The sequence below is a fragment of the Artemia franciscana genome, chromosome 19, assembly GCF_032884065.1.
Source record: "Artemia franciscana chromosome 19, ASM3288406v1, whole genome shotgun sequence".
Taxonomy (NCBI): Eukaryota; Metazoa; Arthropoda; class Branchiopoda; order Anostraca; family Artemiidae; genus Artemia; species Artemia franciscana.
In genome coordinates, this window is record NC_088881.1 from 9,224,068 (window position 1) to 9,244,193 (window position 20,126).

At 33.1% G+C, this 20,126-nt stretch overlaps 1 protein-coding gene across 6 annotated transcripts in view; it reads left to right on the plus strand.

Moving 5' to 3' along the window:
* Positions 1-20,126, plus strand: part of LOC136039263 (single-minded homolog 1-like) — a 116,054-nt gene that overhangs the window by 67,702 nt on the left and 28,226 nt on the right. For all 6 annotated transcript variants that reach the window (XM_065722836.1, XM_065722834.1, XM_065722835.1 and 3 more), the window contains 3 exons: positions 9,997-10,082; positions 10,557-10,646; positions 16,468-16,585. In XM_065722836.1, coding sequence (XP_065578908.1) covers positions 9,997-10,082; positions 10,557-10,646; positions 16,468-16,585 — 294 coding nt within the window. The remainder of the gene's footprint in view (positions 1-9,996; positions 10,083-10,556; positions 10,647-16,467; positions 16,586-20,126) is intronic.

Here is a 20,126-nt window from a genome sequence, read left to right on the forward strand (position 1 = left end):
TATATATATATATATATATATATATATTTATATATATATATATATATATATATGTATATATATATATATATAATATAATTATATATATATATATATATATATATATATATATATATATATATATATATATATATATATATATATATATTATATATATATATATATATATATATATATATATATATATATATATATATATATATATATATATATATATATATATATATATATATATACATATATATATATATATATATATATATATATATATATATATATATATATATATATATATATAAAGATATATAGCAGTTGAAAATTTATTTAGATACTATAAAATATATATCACATAGGTATCTGGCATTCTTTAGGTATCTACATAGGTACATACTACATATCTACATACATATCTGGCATTCTATAGGTATCTACATAGGTATACTTTTTCAAATGTAGTTTTTCATTCTGATTTTAAATCCAAAAATGTTTTTACTCTATCACATCAGGTTTCCAAGATATCTTAAAAAAAAATCTCTTTTGCTTGATAGAGAGATGTTTAAGGGCTTATTTGCACACTAATTTTTATATCTGTATTTTTTTTCTAATGCGGTTTTTCCTGCATATTACGTGTCTGAATACCGTTGCACTCTATCAAGATATCATTTTTTTTAATCTCCTTTCATATTTTTTATTAAATATATTAAAAGGAAATTACTATAAAATGTTTATTTGCACACTATTTTTTATATCTCTTTTTTTTCTAGTGCAGTTTTTCCTGCTTATTATATGTCTGAAAACCGTTTCACTCTATCAAGATACCTTTTTTAATCTCCTTTAATTAAATATAATAAAAGGAAATTATTATAAAAGGTTTATTTGCACACTATTTGTTATATCTTCTTTTTTCTAGTGCAGTTTTCCCTGCTTATTACATGTCTGAAAACCGTTTCAATCTATCAAGATATCTTTTTTTAATCCCCTTTCACATTTTTAATTCAATATATTAAAAGGAAATTGCTATCTTCAGATTGTTGCCCTCTGTCTACCCTGTCCCTTGTGTCTCCAGATCTTTGGATTTTTCTATTTTGTGCTATAATCTGTCATTATCGCTACAGCTCCTTGCTTTATTTATTTTGCTTCTTATTAAACCAAACGGCTATTTATTTCAGATATTCTGGTGCGAAGTACAATTCCAACACGAAAGAGATCATTTAAATCAATAATTCAACTATTAAATATGATTAATTAAGTAATCGTATTTTTAATTAAATATTTTTTAATTAAGATATATATATATATACTAGCTGTTGGGGTGGCGCTTCGCGCCACCCCAACACCTAGTTGGTGGGGCGCTTCGCGCCCCCCCAAGCCCCCCCGCGCGCGTAAGTCGTTACGCGCCATATTAGTTATGCGCCATTGTAGTTGTGTCCCTGTGTCCCACCTGTGAATATAGATAGATTTATATATGTGTTTCAAACTACGCAAAAATTGCGAATAAACAACATTCTTGGCTTTCCCATTGTCTGTGCATATGCAAAGCCGTATGTACTAATAATGACGTCATATACAAACGCTCTTTTTACAAACAAACAAACATGCATCCACATAACTCGTTTTTATATAGATAGATACAATACAAATTAACTGCGTAAAACTTGCGAATAAACAACATTCTTCGCTGTCCAATTGTCGCTGCATATAAATACATTGTCAGGTTTACCGACCCTCGAACATGCAACGTACAATTGTCCATGGGAAAAACAATCAGGATTAAGATCTATACCACATTTTTCTAATGATTGACCTTCATTTTTCTAATGATTGACCTTGAGCTTTGTTAATGGTGATTGCAAATGCTAATCGAATTGGGAATTGCAATCTTTTAAATTGAAAAGGCAGATCCGTTGGAATCTTGGGAATGCGAGGAATAAGAACAGCCTCACCCTCAAAAGGCCCTGTCAAGATTGTGGCCTCTATTAGGTTTTCCATTGTTTTTTTTACGGCAGGTCGAGTGCCATAGCAAAGCTTTGGTGGGTTTATATTTCTTAAAAGTATTATTGGTAGGCCTATTTTTAGTTGTAGCACGTGTGGTGGAAACCCTGAGAATAATATCTCGAGGTAAAAACTGATCACCGACCATAACGATGGCCACTTCGTCGATAGTTGGAGCATTGTATCTACGCACATGTTGGCCAGGAGGCGTTTTGTCAGCGGAAATAACAATTTTATGCGTATAAGTAGGCATCAAATCGATGGCTGTTTTGAACAGACGCACTAAATTATTATTTTCGTGGAAAAGATGTTGTAATTGGGAAACGATTGTCCTTTCAATGTTGGGAGAAATTTCGCAACGTGCATTCAATTCAGAATTTCTATCACTGATGAAGTACAATTGTAAAAATTTATGATTCTCGCCTGAGAATGGTAGAAGAGACCCTGCTCTATGATAAATTTGCCCTTTTACTTTGAAAGTAGACATAAATTGATCTGGATTTTCAATTTGGGCTCCAAACGACGTCATTTGGAAACATGAGTTGTATTTTCTGATTCATTTATATTCCTTATGTCCCGGTGTCCCGGTCGTCATTTATATCCCCCTGTTTTATATCCCGCTTATTTTCAGTTTTTTCCTTTTTTAGTTTTTTTTTTTACTTTTTTAGTTCTTTTAGTTTTTACGTTTTTTAGTTTTTTTTAGTTTTTTAGATGAATTTTTTTTTTAGTTTTTTACCTTTTTTTCTTTTTAGTTTTTTATTGGTTTTTACCTTTTTTAGCTTTTTATCTTTTTTATTTTTTTTATTATTAATTTTATTAGTATTCTTTTTCTCTTCTATTTTTCATTTTTCCTTTTTTTTAGTTTTTTTTTAGTTTTTAGTTTTTTAAGTTTTTTCCTTTTTTTAGTTTCTTTATTTTTTTTAGTTTTTCGGCTTTTTTATTTTTTTATTAGTTTTTAGTTTTTTTTGTATTTTTTGCCTTTTTTTAGTTTTTTCAGTTTTTTTTTTAGTTTTTAGTTTTTTACCTTTTTTAGCCTAACCAGGATTTGAACCTGGGACCTTCATTCTCCGTTCTGACACCCTCTCTCACCGAGTGACTACTCCAGCATGTTCATTTTGGTGTTTTAAATGGTATATTATTACAAATTAATGTGTTTTACAATATACTAAGCATCGTCATAACAAAAATGACCGCAACTAATTTCATGACGTCAGCCGAAACATGACGTCACCTGATCCACAGACAGACAGACAACTTATTTTTATATATATAGATATATATATATATATATATATATATATATATATATATATATATATATATATATATATATATATATATATATATATATAAATTAAATGTGTTGAGAATATAGTTTAATTCCCTTCAATTGGATTCCATTTGATGAAACATCATAGATGCCATTAATGTCAAACGTCTCAAATCAGTACCTTCAGTGAAACAGACTAGCGGTCTGCATATTTTTAATCAGTATGTCTCAGTTTTCTTAAACAAGTGTTGGATTCGATGATATCGGCCGAAACTTTTTTTTTTAACCGTAAAAATTTTGTATTTTTATATATAAATTAGGTAGGACACTAGCCTAAAGACCCCCCCCCCCCCCACCCCTTCATATAGGATTGTGTTTGGCTTGAGACTATGTTCGGTAGAACACGTCAATTTGGCTCAGAATTTGTAATAAAGTTATTGGCACCTTGCCGACACTGCTGTCGGTAAACATTTGTGTCTTTTGCAGGTTTACTATCTGGCTGAATAACTGGTAAATTCCAGAATCAATTAATTTATGTTGCTATGAAACATAGGAAATTGATGAGACTTTCAAGAAACAACATGAATACTAAAGATTTAAAAGTGCAAGGTTTCAAAAAAAGGAAAAACATATTGGTATTTTTTTTCAAAAAAAGAGTTTACCAGAAGATATTGGTTCTTTGAAGAATATTGTCGCGCTGTAAGAAACTTAAAAAAAGGAAATTGACAAAATTACCGTGGCTCAATATGCCCTTCACTTAGGCTGTATCGAGGGGGGATGAGGGACTCGACACCCCCCCCACCCGAAGCTTTTTTTGACTCAGAAAAATGTAATAAAAAATGCACAAAAACATTTCTTAATGGAAAATAACTTCCGAGCAAAAATATTGATGCGGCCTTGCCCTTGACCCTGCATTTTCCACTGGTCTTTGAATAAATAATGGCTTAAATGAGAATAGATTACAATCTGGCACGTACGCAGGGGAGGGGGGCCTTCGGGCCCAGCCCCCCCCCCCCCCCCGAAATTTTGTGAAATATTTAATTTCCCCATGGTTTCTTGGGATTTCTGGCAAAAGTAGGACATTTATTAAGAATCTAGATACATGTGTGAAGCCTTTTTTGCGATTTTACAGCGTGCAATTATCTGGTCAAGTCACTTTCCAACTATTAACCCATTTTCTGTCTAACTTTTTACCCTCTTTGAAGTAATTAGCGATTGTACTGTTATTTATTTTTGTAAAGAGAGTCTGCTTTCCACAGCAAAATAGAATTATCCTCGTTATTAGGGCGTTTATCCCCCCCCCCTTTTCAGGATAAAGTACATCTTTTAATGGACCAATTTTGGAAACTACCATTTTTCATTAAAATCGACGTTTTCGCAATAGAAGAACTTCCCCCCACAGCACCCATATTGCACTATTAGCTCTAAAATTTCCCTTTCAGTTAATCACTGGTTCTATATCGCTATGAACATTAAGCTAAGCCTAAAACGTACTTTTGAGGCTTCAGTCTCCTTCCCCCATCTGCTACAATACAACAGATTAAAGTTAATCTATATTTTCCGATGTACGTGCTTTTTGCATTTATTTAGTTACTTAATAAAAAAAAGTGCTACTTTATATCTGCCGTTTCGAAGGTTTTACTCTCTGACGAACGGTAAGCTATGATGGACTACGATAAAATCCAGCCAAGTCCGTATCCAGCGGAAGGTTAGGTGGTTCGACCCCCCCCCCAAATGTTTGCCTGACTCGTAAAAAGTAACAAAAAGGATATAAATAAATTTTGTATGAGTTTCTGAATATTTTTTTGTGTGTGTGTGTAACCCCTCACTCTTTTGAAAAAAATCCCTGTGTAAAGCTTCTCCTGTTTAAAGAAAAAAATTCCTGGATACGGCTCTGAACCCAGCGAACTAAAAAAAAAAAAATGAAAAAGATGTTGTATATAGTATGAAGGGACTCCTTTTAAGTTCTACCCTAAGAATGACGGATGGATGATAAATTTATCTATCAACAAGTGAAATTACATCATTTTTATACAATCTTAAAAAGGGCTTATGCCATATTATGCTAAATTATTTAGCAGAGAGATCTTGAGAAAGTGTGTAATGTCGCTAATAAGCCCAAAGGTTGTATCTGACACTTTTAAATTTTAGGAATGATTACCAAACACAGTGTTTGGTAATAATTACTGGGAATAATTGCCAAATAATTACCGTGATTACCGAAAATAATTTCCAAAAACTGTGAAACATTGCTGTTATGCCTAAAGGTCACATATGACATTTTTAAATTTTGGGAATAATTACCAAACCTGTTTTTGATAATAATTCCTGGGATTAATTACCATAATTACCAGGAATAATTACCAAAAACCGGTAATGCCGTTGTTATGCCTAAAAGTCAAATCAGACACTTCCAAACTCCGGGAATGATTTCTAGAAACCTTTTTATGAGCTCCATAGAAAGGGAGAATCTACAGGGCAATGTATGCTCAGTCATGCTTCGATCCTCTGGATCTAAATTATCTTGTTGATTTTCCTTTCGAGAACAGCTTTTCAATTGGAAGGTATTTGGAAATTTGGTATTTGGTATTTTGGAATTACCAATTACCAAATGGTATTTGGAAATTTGTGAAAGTTTCAGGTACGAGCTTTTGCCGTAATATATGTATATATATATATGTATATATATATATATATATATATATATATATATATATATATATATATATATATATATATATATATATATATATATCTATATATATAAAAATAAGTTGTCTGTGTGTGGATCTGTGGATGGATCAGGTGACGTCATGTTTGTCCGCATATGACGTCTGAATTATTTCACACTAATACAAAATAAGAAAAAAAACTAAAAAAGGTAAAAACTACAATAAAAACTAAAAAGAAAAAAAAAACTAAAAAAGCTAAAAAACTAAAAAAACTAAAAAAAGGTAAAAAACTAAAAACTAAAAAAAACTGAAAAAACTAAAAAAAGGGAAAAACTACAAAAAAAACTAAAAACTAATAAAAAAACTAAAAAATCTAAAAAACTAAAAAAACTAAAAAAACTAAAAAAAGGTAAAAAACTAAAAAAAAACTAAAAACTAAAAAAGAAAAAAAACTAAAAAAAGGAAAAGACTGAAAAATAAAAGAGAAAAAGAAAACTAAAAAAATATGAATGACGACCAGGATATAAGTAAAAAAACTAAAAAAACTAAAAAAAAGGTAAAAACTACAAAAAAACTAAAAAGAAAAAAAAATAAAACTAATAAAAAAACTAAAAAATCTAAAAATCTAAATAAACTAAAAAAGAAAAAAAATAAAAAAGGAAAAAAATAAAGGAGAAAAACAAAACTAAAAAACGAATGTATATACAGACCGGGACACCGGGATACAAATGACGACCGGGACACAGGGAATATAAATGACGACCGGGACACAGGGACACAACTACAACGGGGACGCCGGGGGGCACAGGGGGATATAAATGACGACCGAGACACCGGGACACATGGAATATAAATGACGCCCGGGACACTCAAAGAGAAATCACAGGCTGGGACACCGGGACACAAATGACGACCGGGACACAGGGACAAAACTACAAAGGGGATGCCGGGGGGCACAAGGGGATATATAAATGACGATGGCGACACAGGGAATGGTAGATTAGCAATCACCATCAACAAAGCTCAAGGGCAATCATTAGAATCATGAGGTATAGATCTGAATACGGATTGTTTTCCCATGGACCATTATATGTTGCATTGTCAAGAGTCGGTAAACAATCTATTTATATGCACAGACAATGGGACAGCAAAGAATGTTGTATATTCGCAAGTTTTACGTAGTTAAAAACATATATATATATATATATATCTATATTCACAGGTGGGACATAGGGACACAACTACAATGGCGCGTAACTAATATGGCGCGTAACGACTTACGCGCGCGGGGGGGCTTGGGGGGGGGGGCGCGAAGCGCCCCCACCAACTAGGTGTTGGGGTGGCGCGAAGCGCCACCCCAACAGCTAGTATATATATATATATATATTAGATATAGCGTATCAAACAGTTCGTGGTAACGAACTGTAGTAAGGAGCGACCCGGCTCAATAGTAAGCGAAACTCTAAAAAACAGAATTTCGATGCTAAAAGGTATATCAAAAGAATCGGATTTTTATGCTGATTTTAAATATATACGTTTCATCAAATTTAGTCTTTGTCATCAAAAGTTACGAGCCTGAGAAAATTTGCCTTATTTTGGAAAATAGGGGGTAACACCCCCTAAAAGTCATAGAATCTTAACGAAAATCACACCATCGCATTCAGCGTATCAGAGAACCCTATAGAAAAAATTTCAAAGTCTAATCTACAAAAATGTGGAATTTCATATTTTTTGCCAGAAGACAAGTCACGGATGCGAGTTTATTTGTTTGTTTGTTTGTTTTTTTTTCCCCCAGGGGTCATCGTATCGACCAAGTGGTCCTAGAGTGTTGCAAGAGGGCTCATTCTAACGGAAATGAAAAGTTCTAGTGCCCTTTTTAAGTGACCAAAAAATTGGAGGGCACCTAGGCCCCCTCCCACGCTCATTTTTCCCAAAGTCAACGGATAAAAATTCTGAGGTAGCCATTGTGTTCCACATAGTCGAAAACCATGATAACTATGTCTTTGGGGATGACTTACCCCCCAAAGTCCCTGGGGGAGGGGCTGCAAGTTACAAACTTTGACCAATGTTTACATACAGTAATGGTTACTGGGAAGTGTACCGACGTTATCAGGGGAATTTTTAAGTAGCCGAAAAATTGGAGGGCACCTAGACTTCCTTCCCCACCCTTTATTTCTCAAAATCGTCTGATCAAAACTAAGAGAAAGCCATTTAGCCAAAAGAGGAATTAATATACAAATTTCATTTTAATAATTTATGTACGGAGAGCCAAAATCAGACATGCATTAATTCAAAAGCTTTCAGAAATTAAATAAAAAAACAAGTTTTTTGAAATGAAAGTAAGGAGCGACATTAAAACGAACAGAAATTATCCGTACATGAAAGGGGCTTTTCCTCCTCGACACCCCGCTCCTTGCGCTAAAGTTTGATTCTTTCTCGCAACTCTACTTTTTAAAGTAATAAAAAACCTTAGCGTAAAGAGCGGGGTGTCGAGGAGGAAAATCCCCTTTCATATACGGAGTAATTTCTCTTCGTTTTAATGTCGCTCCTTACTTTCATTTCAAAAAACTTGTTTTTTTATTTAATTTTAGATATATTACCAGGGGACCGAGCTTCGCTTGGGAAAAGGAAAGTTTTTTTTTAAATCTTTTTTTTTATTTTTGTTTTTATTTATTTTTTTTTATCTCTTTTGGAAAACAACTTTAATTTCGTTTCATTTTATTTGCTATAGAAAGTAGAAGTATTAGGGTATTGAACAGGCTTCTGTGAGGTCATTCATCTGAAAAGGTTTGTCCAAAATTAAGGTTCTATACGAATTTTCCAAAGCTTTGACCTATATAGATCATTTTTTTTTCGCACAGGAAAAGAACAATTATCATCCTGCGAACAATCTTATTGAAAAAAATAATTGTATGTTAATATAATATATTAAAAAATATTAAAAGTAAAATAATAATTTATAATATTTAAAAATTATTTAAAATTATTTAAAAATAAAATAAATAAATAAAATAATATATTAAAAATATTAATATAATATATATAATTATAATAATTGTATATTAACTCGTCCCCTGTTATACAAATGATTATTGGAAATTTTTGCCACAATTCATATTGTTTAATGGGAAGTAATACTTCACATCTATCAAAGGGGAACATATTTCTCTAAAAGCTCGAAATCAATTAATTTGCCTACAAACAAATTGTGTTTCAAAACTCCTATTCATGCTCAAGGTTTTCAACCATAAAGGAGAGTTTTTCTGCCCTAGGAATGGTTTATGGACGGATAATAGATAGACATAACTATTAACAAACGAACTAACATATTTTTATACAATCCTAATTAGGGGGGTCAATACCAGATTTGTCTCTCACTCAATTGGACTATCTCTCTTGCCTTTTTCTACAATTAGCGATGACTTGATGCCCATAGCTATTCGATTTAATCTCGGGCAGCAGAGGATTTATGTAAAATGTTATTGGAGCTGGGAGTAGGAAACGAATTTTCCAAAGTCTTGACCTATCTAGATCGTTCTTTAAACGGAAAACATTGTACTATGCCACAAAAAATTATATTGCCATTTTCAAGAAAAAAATTCCGATTGTGCTATTATTGCTCGTTGAATATACTAAGAATATAATATATGAATATATTATTCATGAACATATTATATGAATATATTAATATATGAATATATTAAGGTGCAGTATTGTTACTTATTCTCTGAGCATTTTTTCAAGTGAATCTTCAATTCTCAGATGTAACCCTGACTCAATGAGATGTTTGGTTCATTTTAAGGGCTGAAGGGTAAACAGAAGGAGCAAAACTACCATATTTTGTAATGGTATCGGATTCTTTTCTTTTCTATAGAAATTGGTATTATTTAGGAATAAAATATATTTTATTTAATGTTAAAATACAAAATATTTTACTTGTATATCTGACTGTTTATCAGTGAAAGTAGATTTTTCTACGAAGACTTTCCTTAGAAGTAAAAATGGTTCATCTAGAGTACGGAATAATTCGTTGTGTATTTAATTGCTCTTAAACTATTTCAGGCCTTGGAGATGCTTGGGGTGCAGCACCTCCTATGCACAATCCAAGAGAAATGTGCATCCGAGAATTGGGATCACATCTGCTTCAGGTAGGTTTTCAACTGACATTTGATATTAAATTTGAATTGAAATAAATAAAGCAGAATGTTTGCATACATTTTGAGTGACAGGTACAATTCAACATATTGGTCCATTCCAGCCAAAAAAACAAAAAAAAAACAAAAACAAAACATGCAATTATTGTAATTTCTTATAAAGTTTTTGAATGATTTTCAATTGTTCTCATTGGAAGCGCAAAGAGGGTCTCATTCCCTACAACTTCATAGGACGAATTTCTTCCTATATGTTACATGTCCTGATTATATGGTGTGATGGTCTTATATTTTTTTTCGATGTGTTTTATCTTTTTGGCCACATTATTTTATCCACATATTTTTTGGCCATATCTTCTTGGCCACATATTTAAAGGTCAGATGTTTAACTAAAATTTCTCTTGACAATGTGTTTCTGGCCACATTTTTTGGCCGATGTTTACATACTAAATTTTTTTTTTATTCTTCTAGACGTTAGATGGCTTTATATTTGTTGTGGCACCAGATGGAAAGATTATGTACATATCAGAAACAGCCTCTGTTCATCTTGGTTTATCCCAGGTAATCTGTCCATTTTTTTTTTTTTTGATGACACCCTGAGAAATAGAAAGCCTCCTTCGTGCATTACTACTACTAACAACTCACTCCAGCACCAAGCCACTTGAGGCCAAAACAGCTGTGCACACTCCCCCTTCACCCCAGTCTATTCAAAGCTTTAATCTATACCTCCTCCCATAGACTTCTAATTTCTTTTAAATCCTTCATAATGACTTCTTCCCACCCCATTGGGGGCGAATGGGGTGTTTGTTTTGGGATGCTTTTCGTTTGACCCTAGGTGGATGGTCAAAAAGTACAATCTTTTTCATATGTAATCTTTATTCGCCTATATATTTGAGCTAGTTTGCAAGACTTGTGAGAATACAAGCGAATTGATAATTATGTGCTAAGAAAAAGCTCTCCGCGATTATGACCTTGATTGAAACTCCATCCCCCTTCTTTTTCTCATTTTTTTTTAATTTTTTAAGCACATCAATGTATTCTTTTTTATTAGATACTCTCTAAGTACACTTTACAAAACTTGAAGTAATTACTAACGGCTTTAGCCAATTATGGAGGGCTACTTATCAGCTGTTAAATAAAGGTGTAGGCATTTTTTTGTTCTGATTGACTTTCAAAGGTTTAGAGAGGAGGGGTGCTCTGAACCTGTCAAATATCTCCAAAAAACCGTTATTGGTATATTTTGTTGTAATTTTCCTTCTTTTTTTTGCTGTGATGTACACCCCTCCCCAACCTCGTCATATATTCCTGGGAATTCCTGTATACATATTTCTTATGTATATGTTACATCTACAGTATGCTTATGCTACATCATCAAGGCTCAGTAAATAATGCTTAAAAACTTTCTTTCTCAGATTATGTTATATTATTCATTACTATAATATAATATTGTATTGTTATAAATTATGTATGTCATATTTAATACAATTCGATTTTTAATATAGTTTAATTTAATATGTTAAACATTATATTTTATCTTATATGAACTAAAGATCTAGAGCCTAGATCTTTCGGGCTTAAGAACACACCGCGTCGATGTGCTCTAGAATTGACCTATATTCTTAAACTCCTTCCTTCCCTAATTTCTCTTGTTGCATTTTTGGGTCTTTTTCTGTCCAATCTTCGGCCTACTTTCCCTGATTAGCTGACAGTATTCGCCACCGATACTAATCAGTTCCTTAAAAAGATATATCAATAATTTTCATTATATATCCCTTGGCATAGAAAGTTTCCTTCTTTCTAATTTTCATTTGTGCCTTTTAACTGATCATCTTCGGTTTTTTATTGCTCAAAATTAGCATATTTTTGTTTGTCTATTATCAGGTGCTAAGAAAGGTAAATAGAGATTTTTTTCGAATTATCATTTTTTCATTCTTTCTTGTTTGAATTTTCCTTCTTTTTGTTGTTATTCTATACCCTGCAATACATTTCTGGGAATTCCTGTGTACTTGTTTTTTCATCACGTGCAATTTTAACCCCCTTTCTTACATTTCCCCTTGTTATATTTTTGTTTCAATCATTTCAGTCTTTCTATTATTTCCTTTGACATATAACTCCCCTCTTTCAATTCTCCATGCATGCCTTTAATTGTCTAATCTTCAATCTGTTTTGCATTACACAAAATTAGCATCTTTTTTGTTGCATTAATAAGGCGCTAAAAAGACAAACAAGAAAACTAAATATTTTTAAAGTTTCTTTCTTTCGCTCCTTTTTCTTCGATTTTCCACCCTTTTCCCTTATTATTTATTTCTGGGAGTTACTACTTTTTTTCTTCACGTGCACTTTACGCCCGTTCTTTACCAATATCCTCTGGTAACATTTTGTTTCAATTATTACATTTATTATCTTGTTTCTCTTGACATAGAACGCTCCCCCTTTCTATTCTTCATTTGTGACTTTTAACTGTCTAATCTTCAAACTGTTTTGTATCCTTCAAAATTAGCACGTATTTTAGTCGCCATTAATCAAACACAAAGTAAGATAGATGGAAAACTTCGTGTTTTCGAATTTTTTTTGCTCCTTTTTTCCTTCTTGTTTGCCATCCTCTACCTTTATCCCTTACGACGCATTTTTGGGAATTCCTGCGTTTGCATTTTTCCATCACATATAATTTTAACTCCCCTTCCTTACCTATCTCCCCTTGTTACATTTTGTTTCAATTATTTTAATTGTTCTCTTATTTCCCTTGACATATAACTCCACCGCCTTGTTATTTTTCACGTGTGCCTTTTCATTGTTTAGTCTTCAAAATGTTTCGTTATACTGAAAATTAACATTTTTTTATTGCCAAGAAAAACACAAAAAAGAAAAAATAATATTTTTGAATTTCTCTTTTTTGCTCCTTGTTTTCTTTTTTTTTGGTGTCCCCTACCTTTCCCCCACCGATGTATTTTTGGAAATTCTTACCTACGTATTTGTCCTTCATGTGTAACTTTAAAGCCCTTTTGTACCTATTTCCCCTTGTTACATTTCCGTTTAAATCATTACAATTTTCATTTATTTTCTCTTATTCAAATTAGCTTTTTTTATTTTTTATTTTTTTTTGTCGCCATTAATCAGGCGCTAAGAGAGATAAACAAGAAAACTCAATATTTTCCAGATTTATCACCCTTGAAACAACTGGATTTTAGAAGCTTGAATTAACCGGCCATAAATCAGAGTTAACTAAAATTTTTATGGAACGAATTTGCTAGTTTGCAATCCATTTTAAGATCCGGAAATCCGACCCTTAAATTTAGTGGGTTTCATGTGCCACTGAATTGAACAGTTTACTATGCCTCTAATCTCACGGTTAATTTATATGTTTAGAGTGCCAAGGCACGTTTGGACTTTTTAATAATTCATGCGCTTTTTGAATTTTCCAGCTTCCTGCTTAAGCCTAGAGATTTGCTTGTCAACCATATTGATTCAACATGGATCCATGTTTCTATATAATTAAATATAATCCGACAAAGATATGGGGCATGGACGAAGCAGGAGCGTTATTTCCTATGGGCCAGGGGGTCAAATGTTCCCTTCAGACCCCAGTTTGACCTCCCTGACCCCATTTTGCCCCCCAGTTGAAATTTAGTTTCTTCAGAAATCTTGTCAAAACTAAGATGAGCCTGCATAATTCGCCGCATTCAGTCAGCATCCAGAAACTTTCTGCTTTCTTCAGCTTATCTTTGCTTTTATGGTAACATTTATGGCAATATGGTAACATTCATGGCAACTTTTAAGGTAACATGGTACTATATGGCTCATTTTTTCAGTTTTCAATGTCATTTTCACTTGATTCGTCAAAATTGGCTCTAACTTTGCCCCTTCCCCCAACCAGGGTTTTTACAAACTTATACCACTGAACGAAGGGGACTGTCTTCCCTCTCCCCTGAAGTCTTTAAGTGACATTCACACTAAGTGCATAATTTTCTGTGCTAACGGTAAAATAAATGAAATCATTATAACCAATGTCTAAAATCATCACAATAATCATGAGCAAACTATCGAAAATTTAAGAATTTGGAATTTGAATAAAAATTTAATGTCCAACTCAGCGTGAAAGACTTTCTAAAAATTGCTTTAACTTATTTTATGGTACTATGTTGACTTTTTCATAATGTTCCGTAAGATGAAGTAACGTAATGCAAGAAGCTTAAGTTATGCTTGTGCAGTGGTGGATCTGGCTTCTCTTGCGCCCGGGAAAAAATCTTGAATAGCGCCCCTATCTCCTAAATATTTTCAGGTCAAATTTTAACAAAAATTTAGTTAAAAACAAAAATTTTCATCTATTTAAATCTTCTTGCTATAGCCTCTGCAAAATTTTAACTATCTCGTTCAAATTGATTGCTTCTAATTCTTTGCGTTATATGCTCGTTAAAGCTAAATTTTTTATTGGCTCCTGGCCCATAGTCGACCTAAGGTTCGTTGATATTTGTTCGTTGGTACGTTGAAGGTAAATTTACTAACGACCGGTCACTGGTCATCGACATTGCAATCGCTAATAATATTTGACATCCACCTCTGACATTTGCATGACCCCTTTAACTCCGTTTTGCATAATTAATTCTAATTAAATTTGTTCTACTTGCTTTTATTTTCAAGGAATGACGATGAGGAGATATGGGGAGAGTGAAATTTCAGATTCAATTTGCTTATACTCACTACCAACACTGCGCCCTCAACTTTATTTTAGTAGAAATTAACTTCCAAAATTGTTATAATCGTTGGATCGTTTATTGAAATTTTGCACCCCTATAATTTCTACTCCCGAGACAAATTCCCCCTCTGCCTCCCCTCAAACCTCAGTGATAGTGTGACAGGCTTTACGGCCAAGTGTGAAAGAAGTAGCACGATTTCCTTCATAATTTTGTGTCTTATATTTTTATATTTTTTGAAAGTATCCCTACCCCCCTCCAAACTGATGCCTCTTTCGACACGAAATCTGAGATATATCCCTGACATTTTCTTTAAGAAGATTTTGCCTTAAAATTTGACGTGACGTCAATTTGCTTGCTGTGACGTCAGTTGGGGAGGGAGAGGCTATGTCTTCCCATAGATTTCAATAATGGTAGATGGTAATAAGCATACCTAAGCTATGGATGTCAGGTGATTGATTTTCTTCAAACGATAGTTTTGACAGGACTTGTGCCTGAATTTGAACCTGAGGATGACAGGCACAGTGACGTCAATTTGCTTGCAGTGACGTCAATTGGGGAGGGAGAGGCTATGTCTTCCCATAGATTTTTGCCCCTCCCTTCCCAGATAAGAATGGTAGATGGTAATAAGCATACCTAAGCTATGGATGTCAGGTGATTGATTTTCTTCAAACGATAGTTTTGACAGGACTTGTGCCTGAATTTGAACTTGATGACGACAGGCACAGGTTTAAAGGTTAATTACAGGTTAATTATAGCTTAAAGAAAATGAGTCACCTGACATCCATAGCTTAGGTAAGCTTGTTACCATTTATGTTACCATTACCATGGTAAAATACCAATGGTATTATATTAACATTACCATTTATTACCATTGTTATGTATAAGAGTCAGGTTGGCTTCAGAGAATATACTCCCTTCTTAGATTTTGAAAAATAAGCTTTTTGGACATTTTAACTAATAATCTCCTTTTTTAAAATCTAAAGAATTTTTAAAAACCTAATTACCATATTACCATATAATGTCATAATGATATAATTAATGATATAACATAATGATAAAATATAATTACCATAATGGTATACAATACTATAATGGTATTATATTACCATTACCATTTATTACCATTTTTATGTATAAGAGTCAGGTTGGCCTCAGAGAATATACTCCCTTCTTAGGTTTTGAAAAATAACCTTTTCGGACATTTTAATTAATAATTCCCTTTTTTAGCATGTTCGCTGAAAATATTGGAGAAACAACAAGCTTGCCCCACCCCTCTAGATATTGAATAACACATTTTGCCCTTCCCCCTCTGCATTTTCGTGAATTGACGGCATTTTATGCCTAGACTACAGGAAAGTCATATTTTTACATTTGTTTAAAGAAAAAAAAAATTCCTTTTCAAAAATATGTTCTGACATTTTGTTGAGGGGGCACTAGTTCTTCGCCAAATTGAAATCCCAGAGATTTTTATTTGATTTTGTTTCAAACTGTGGGGTTTAAAGTCTAATCCCCTTGAGTTTAGCATACTCCATACGTAGGCTCAATCTGTTTTGCCCATATCAACATACGTATTTTCGAAACGTCTATTATATCTTCTTTTCTCCCTTTCTAAAAAAACTCATAAAATATATATATAGATTAAAAAAAAACAAAAGATTTTGCAAAAATACTCGATTTATATTTTCTAGGTTGAGCTGACGGGCAACTCTATCTATGAATATATTCACCCCGACGACCATGAAGAAATGGCGACTGTGCTGAATCATATCCCAAATTTCCCCGTGAGACATGCGCAAATAGGATTGGGTAATATGTCAGTTCTTATTAATCAAAGTTTGTGTTTACTCCTCAAAATTTAGGGTTGACGTTTTGCAGAACAGTTTTTATTGCCTATTTTTTTGTACGATTTGATTTCATCCTGTAATGGTTTTGAGTTTAAAGATTGGGCAATGCACTAACTTTTTTTTTCATTAAATTTTATGTCCACTTCAGTAAAAACTATAAAGTTTTAGAGAAGAAATATCAATTTCAAGAAAAAGAAAGGAGAAAGAGAGAGCCTCGTAGTCCACTTTCCTAATTTTACGGGAGAGTGAAATGAAAAAGGCACAATAAAAAAAATCTTTTACATAAATCAGAATTTAAGAAACTTGAAACTTTAAAGACTGATTCCTGGTTAAATTTGCAATCGGAATTCGCTCGAAATGTCAAAATTACCGAATTGTTTGTTACTTAGACAATAAGTGACTTACACCCTTTTTTACGCCCTTCTGGAACGATTTGTAAATGGGCCAGAAATGAAGATCAGCTGATTTTGAATTGACCAATCAATAAATCTCTTCGAGCTCTGTCAAACCATGTCCTTAACTCATTTTTGGAAAAAAAAGTGGACTTGGGATTACACAATCCCTGCCCATAGGCTGTGCTACCTTTTGGAGAAGAAGTGCAATGACAAATGAGGACGATGAGGAATGACGCAATGACAATTCTGCGTCTGAGGAATGACGCACAGGGTTCCAATATTGTCACACAATTCTGGCTTTCTATTGGCCATCTATTCTGGCTTTGGGACCTCTTCCCATTCCCAATTTGATGAACCAGTTAACTTTTTGGAGAAGAAGTGCAATGACAAGTGAGGGCGACGCGGAATGACGGAATGACGAGGAATGAGGAATGGCGCAATGACAATTCTGCGTCTCCTTCTTAAGTATCAAATGCATTCTGCTTGCTTCTTTCCTCAATTAACAGAGTCTGGAACTCCCTTTTTCGTTAAATTTGACAGGGTTCCAATATTGTCACAAAATTCTGGCTTCCTATTGGCCATCTATTCTGCCTTTAGGACCATCCTCCCATTCCCAGTTTGATGAACCAGTTACTGACTCGGAGTTCGCAGTAGTCTACATTTACCATATTTAGGGCCAGCCCGGTTTCCTGAATAGGATTAAAGCTTTCCTCATGCGGCTCACGTGCTCCTTAAAAGGGTATAAAAAATAAAAACATCATCAAGGTAAAATTTTGCGTACGGTAATGACTCCAAGATAGTTTCAAGACAGTCGGCTGACATCCCTTTTAAGCCAAAGTGAATGTATTTGGAGGGATTGAGCTGAAAGCAGTCTTTGGTCTATTTGCAAGATATATTTCTACCTACCGTACCCCGTTTTAAATCTAGCATCGAAATAAATTTGCTAAGCCTACCAGATACACTATTTCATCAGTTATTAGTATTGGGTAAGTGTCCGTCACGGAAGTGGAATTAAGCCACCTGTAGCTCGCGCAGAACCGAATGAATCCGTGTTTTTCTGGAGCCAGGACGAGCGACACCGCACATTCCTAGCTGGATGGTTCTATTATGATATTCATACTTCCTTGGTGTTTTGCAAAAATAGCCCAAGTCCATTTTCCCTAAATTTACAGAAGAGTAAAATGAAAATGAAAACCAATAACGACAAAATTATTTAAATGTCTTTTTTCTTAAAATTCTTAAATTACTTTCTTCTTAAAATTCTTTCTTCTTAAATTTCTTTCTTTATCTTATCTTCTTAATAAATCGATTTTAATTTATTACTGCATTTGTAACATAAGACTTTTTTCTAAACAGAAATCGTCGTATAAATCTATCTATGAATATTTTCACCCTGACAACCACGAAGACATGGCAACAGTGCTGAATTCTGCGCTAAATCTCATTGTAAGGCTGCTCTAGTGGGATTAGTTAATATATTAACTGTTTTTCTCAATAAAATTTATGTGTATCTCTTTAAAAAATATGTCGATGTTTTACAATCAAAATTTTATAATTAATTTTTTTTTAATTTAAGATTTGACTTTTGGAATTAAAAAAATGCTGACATAATATTGTCGCAATGCTAATTGGAAAAAAATTAAGCCAGTTGCAGAAATTATTTGAAATACCTGTTTCTGCCCAAGACTCATTTCCATTTTGCTTATAAGGTAGTTTTTTTTTTATGTTAATCATTTGTACGTTTAATACTTTTATACACGGATCAAATAAAAAATATCTATTAAATTCTCTGCCAAACGATGCTACAATAGCGCTGTATAAACAATTACCATGTTGTGGTTTATACCATTATACCATATAAACAATTACAATGTTACCATGTCAACTCATATGATTTTTTATTTCATGTAAACAAAAATTTCCCGTGTGATAGCAGCAACATAGGCGTACAGAGAGGGATAGTTATAACACTAGACTCCAACCATGCCTTCCAATTTGCAAATTATTTATGTAAGATAATTTTGCAGTGGAGAAAAATAATTTTTGGTGTTTAATGGAGCATAATAATTTCGCCTATTCAATAATAACCACAATTGATTAATATAAACTCTTTGAACGCATGTTGAACGCATTGATTGCATGTTTTTAGCGTCCTCTATTTTACTAAAACTTATTAATTAAATAGATGGCACAGGTGGTAAACCGTTAAAACTGCAAACCAATGCCACAATAGCGCTGTATAAACAATTACCATGGTGTCTGTTAGGATAAAGAACCTCCAGAGCCGTTGCTTGGGCATAGGACGTCGTATCAAAGATTCAATTGCTTTGCCTATTTCACAGGGACAAGTATATCTCCTAACCTTGTGGAAGCGGAAATTGACCCTGGGGCTAGGAATTCCCAAGCAGAGGATTAATCTACTATACTACCACAGGTTTATTGTCTATGAGGCTTTGAACTATTCTTAATATTTACTGAAGTTTGTATTATGTTCTTAAATAATAAATACGTTTTTATTGTCGTAAGCATCTTGTCATACGCGTATTTATCATAAGCATAATAAAACATTATTTATTAGCTAGCATATTGTGCTAGCACACAGCTAGCACGAGACGTCACACGGCAATAAAATATAACACACAGTAAATTGAAAAAAAAATATATGAATGAGCTATCAAAACTTTAGACAGCTTTTTTAAGAAGTACACCATCGTAATGCTTCACAGAGTGCTTCACAAAGGCCGATTGATATCGTTTTAATGCGGTTCGGGGTGCAGGACAAGGAAATTTGGTGTGACAAAATGAAGATGGCTCTACGTGTTTTTGGCCGAACGTTTTAGAGATCTTGAAAATCTGGTAAGATTTTGCGATGGGCATCGGTAAAGATAATAAAACTAAAGATAAAATGAAGATTGTTATGTTTGTACTATTTGTACTTATTTTTGTCTTTATTCTTTGTGCAACGCTTCTACTTGGCAACAACGATGGTAAAGAAGAATCAGATGAGTCAGGGATTCTAGCTGACATTTTAATACCGACAATACTATTAATAATATTGGTGTCAATTGGAACTGGTGCTGCTCTTCTCCGACTAGTTAAAAAAATTAA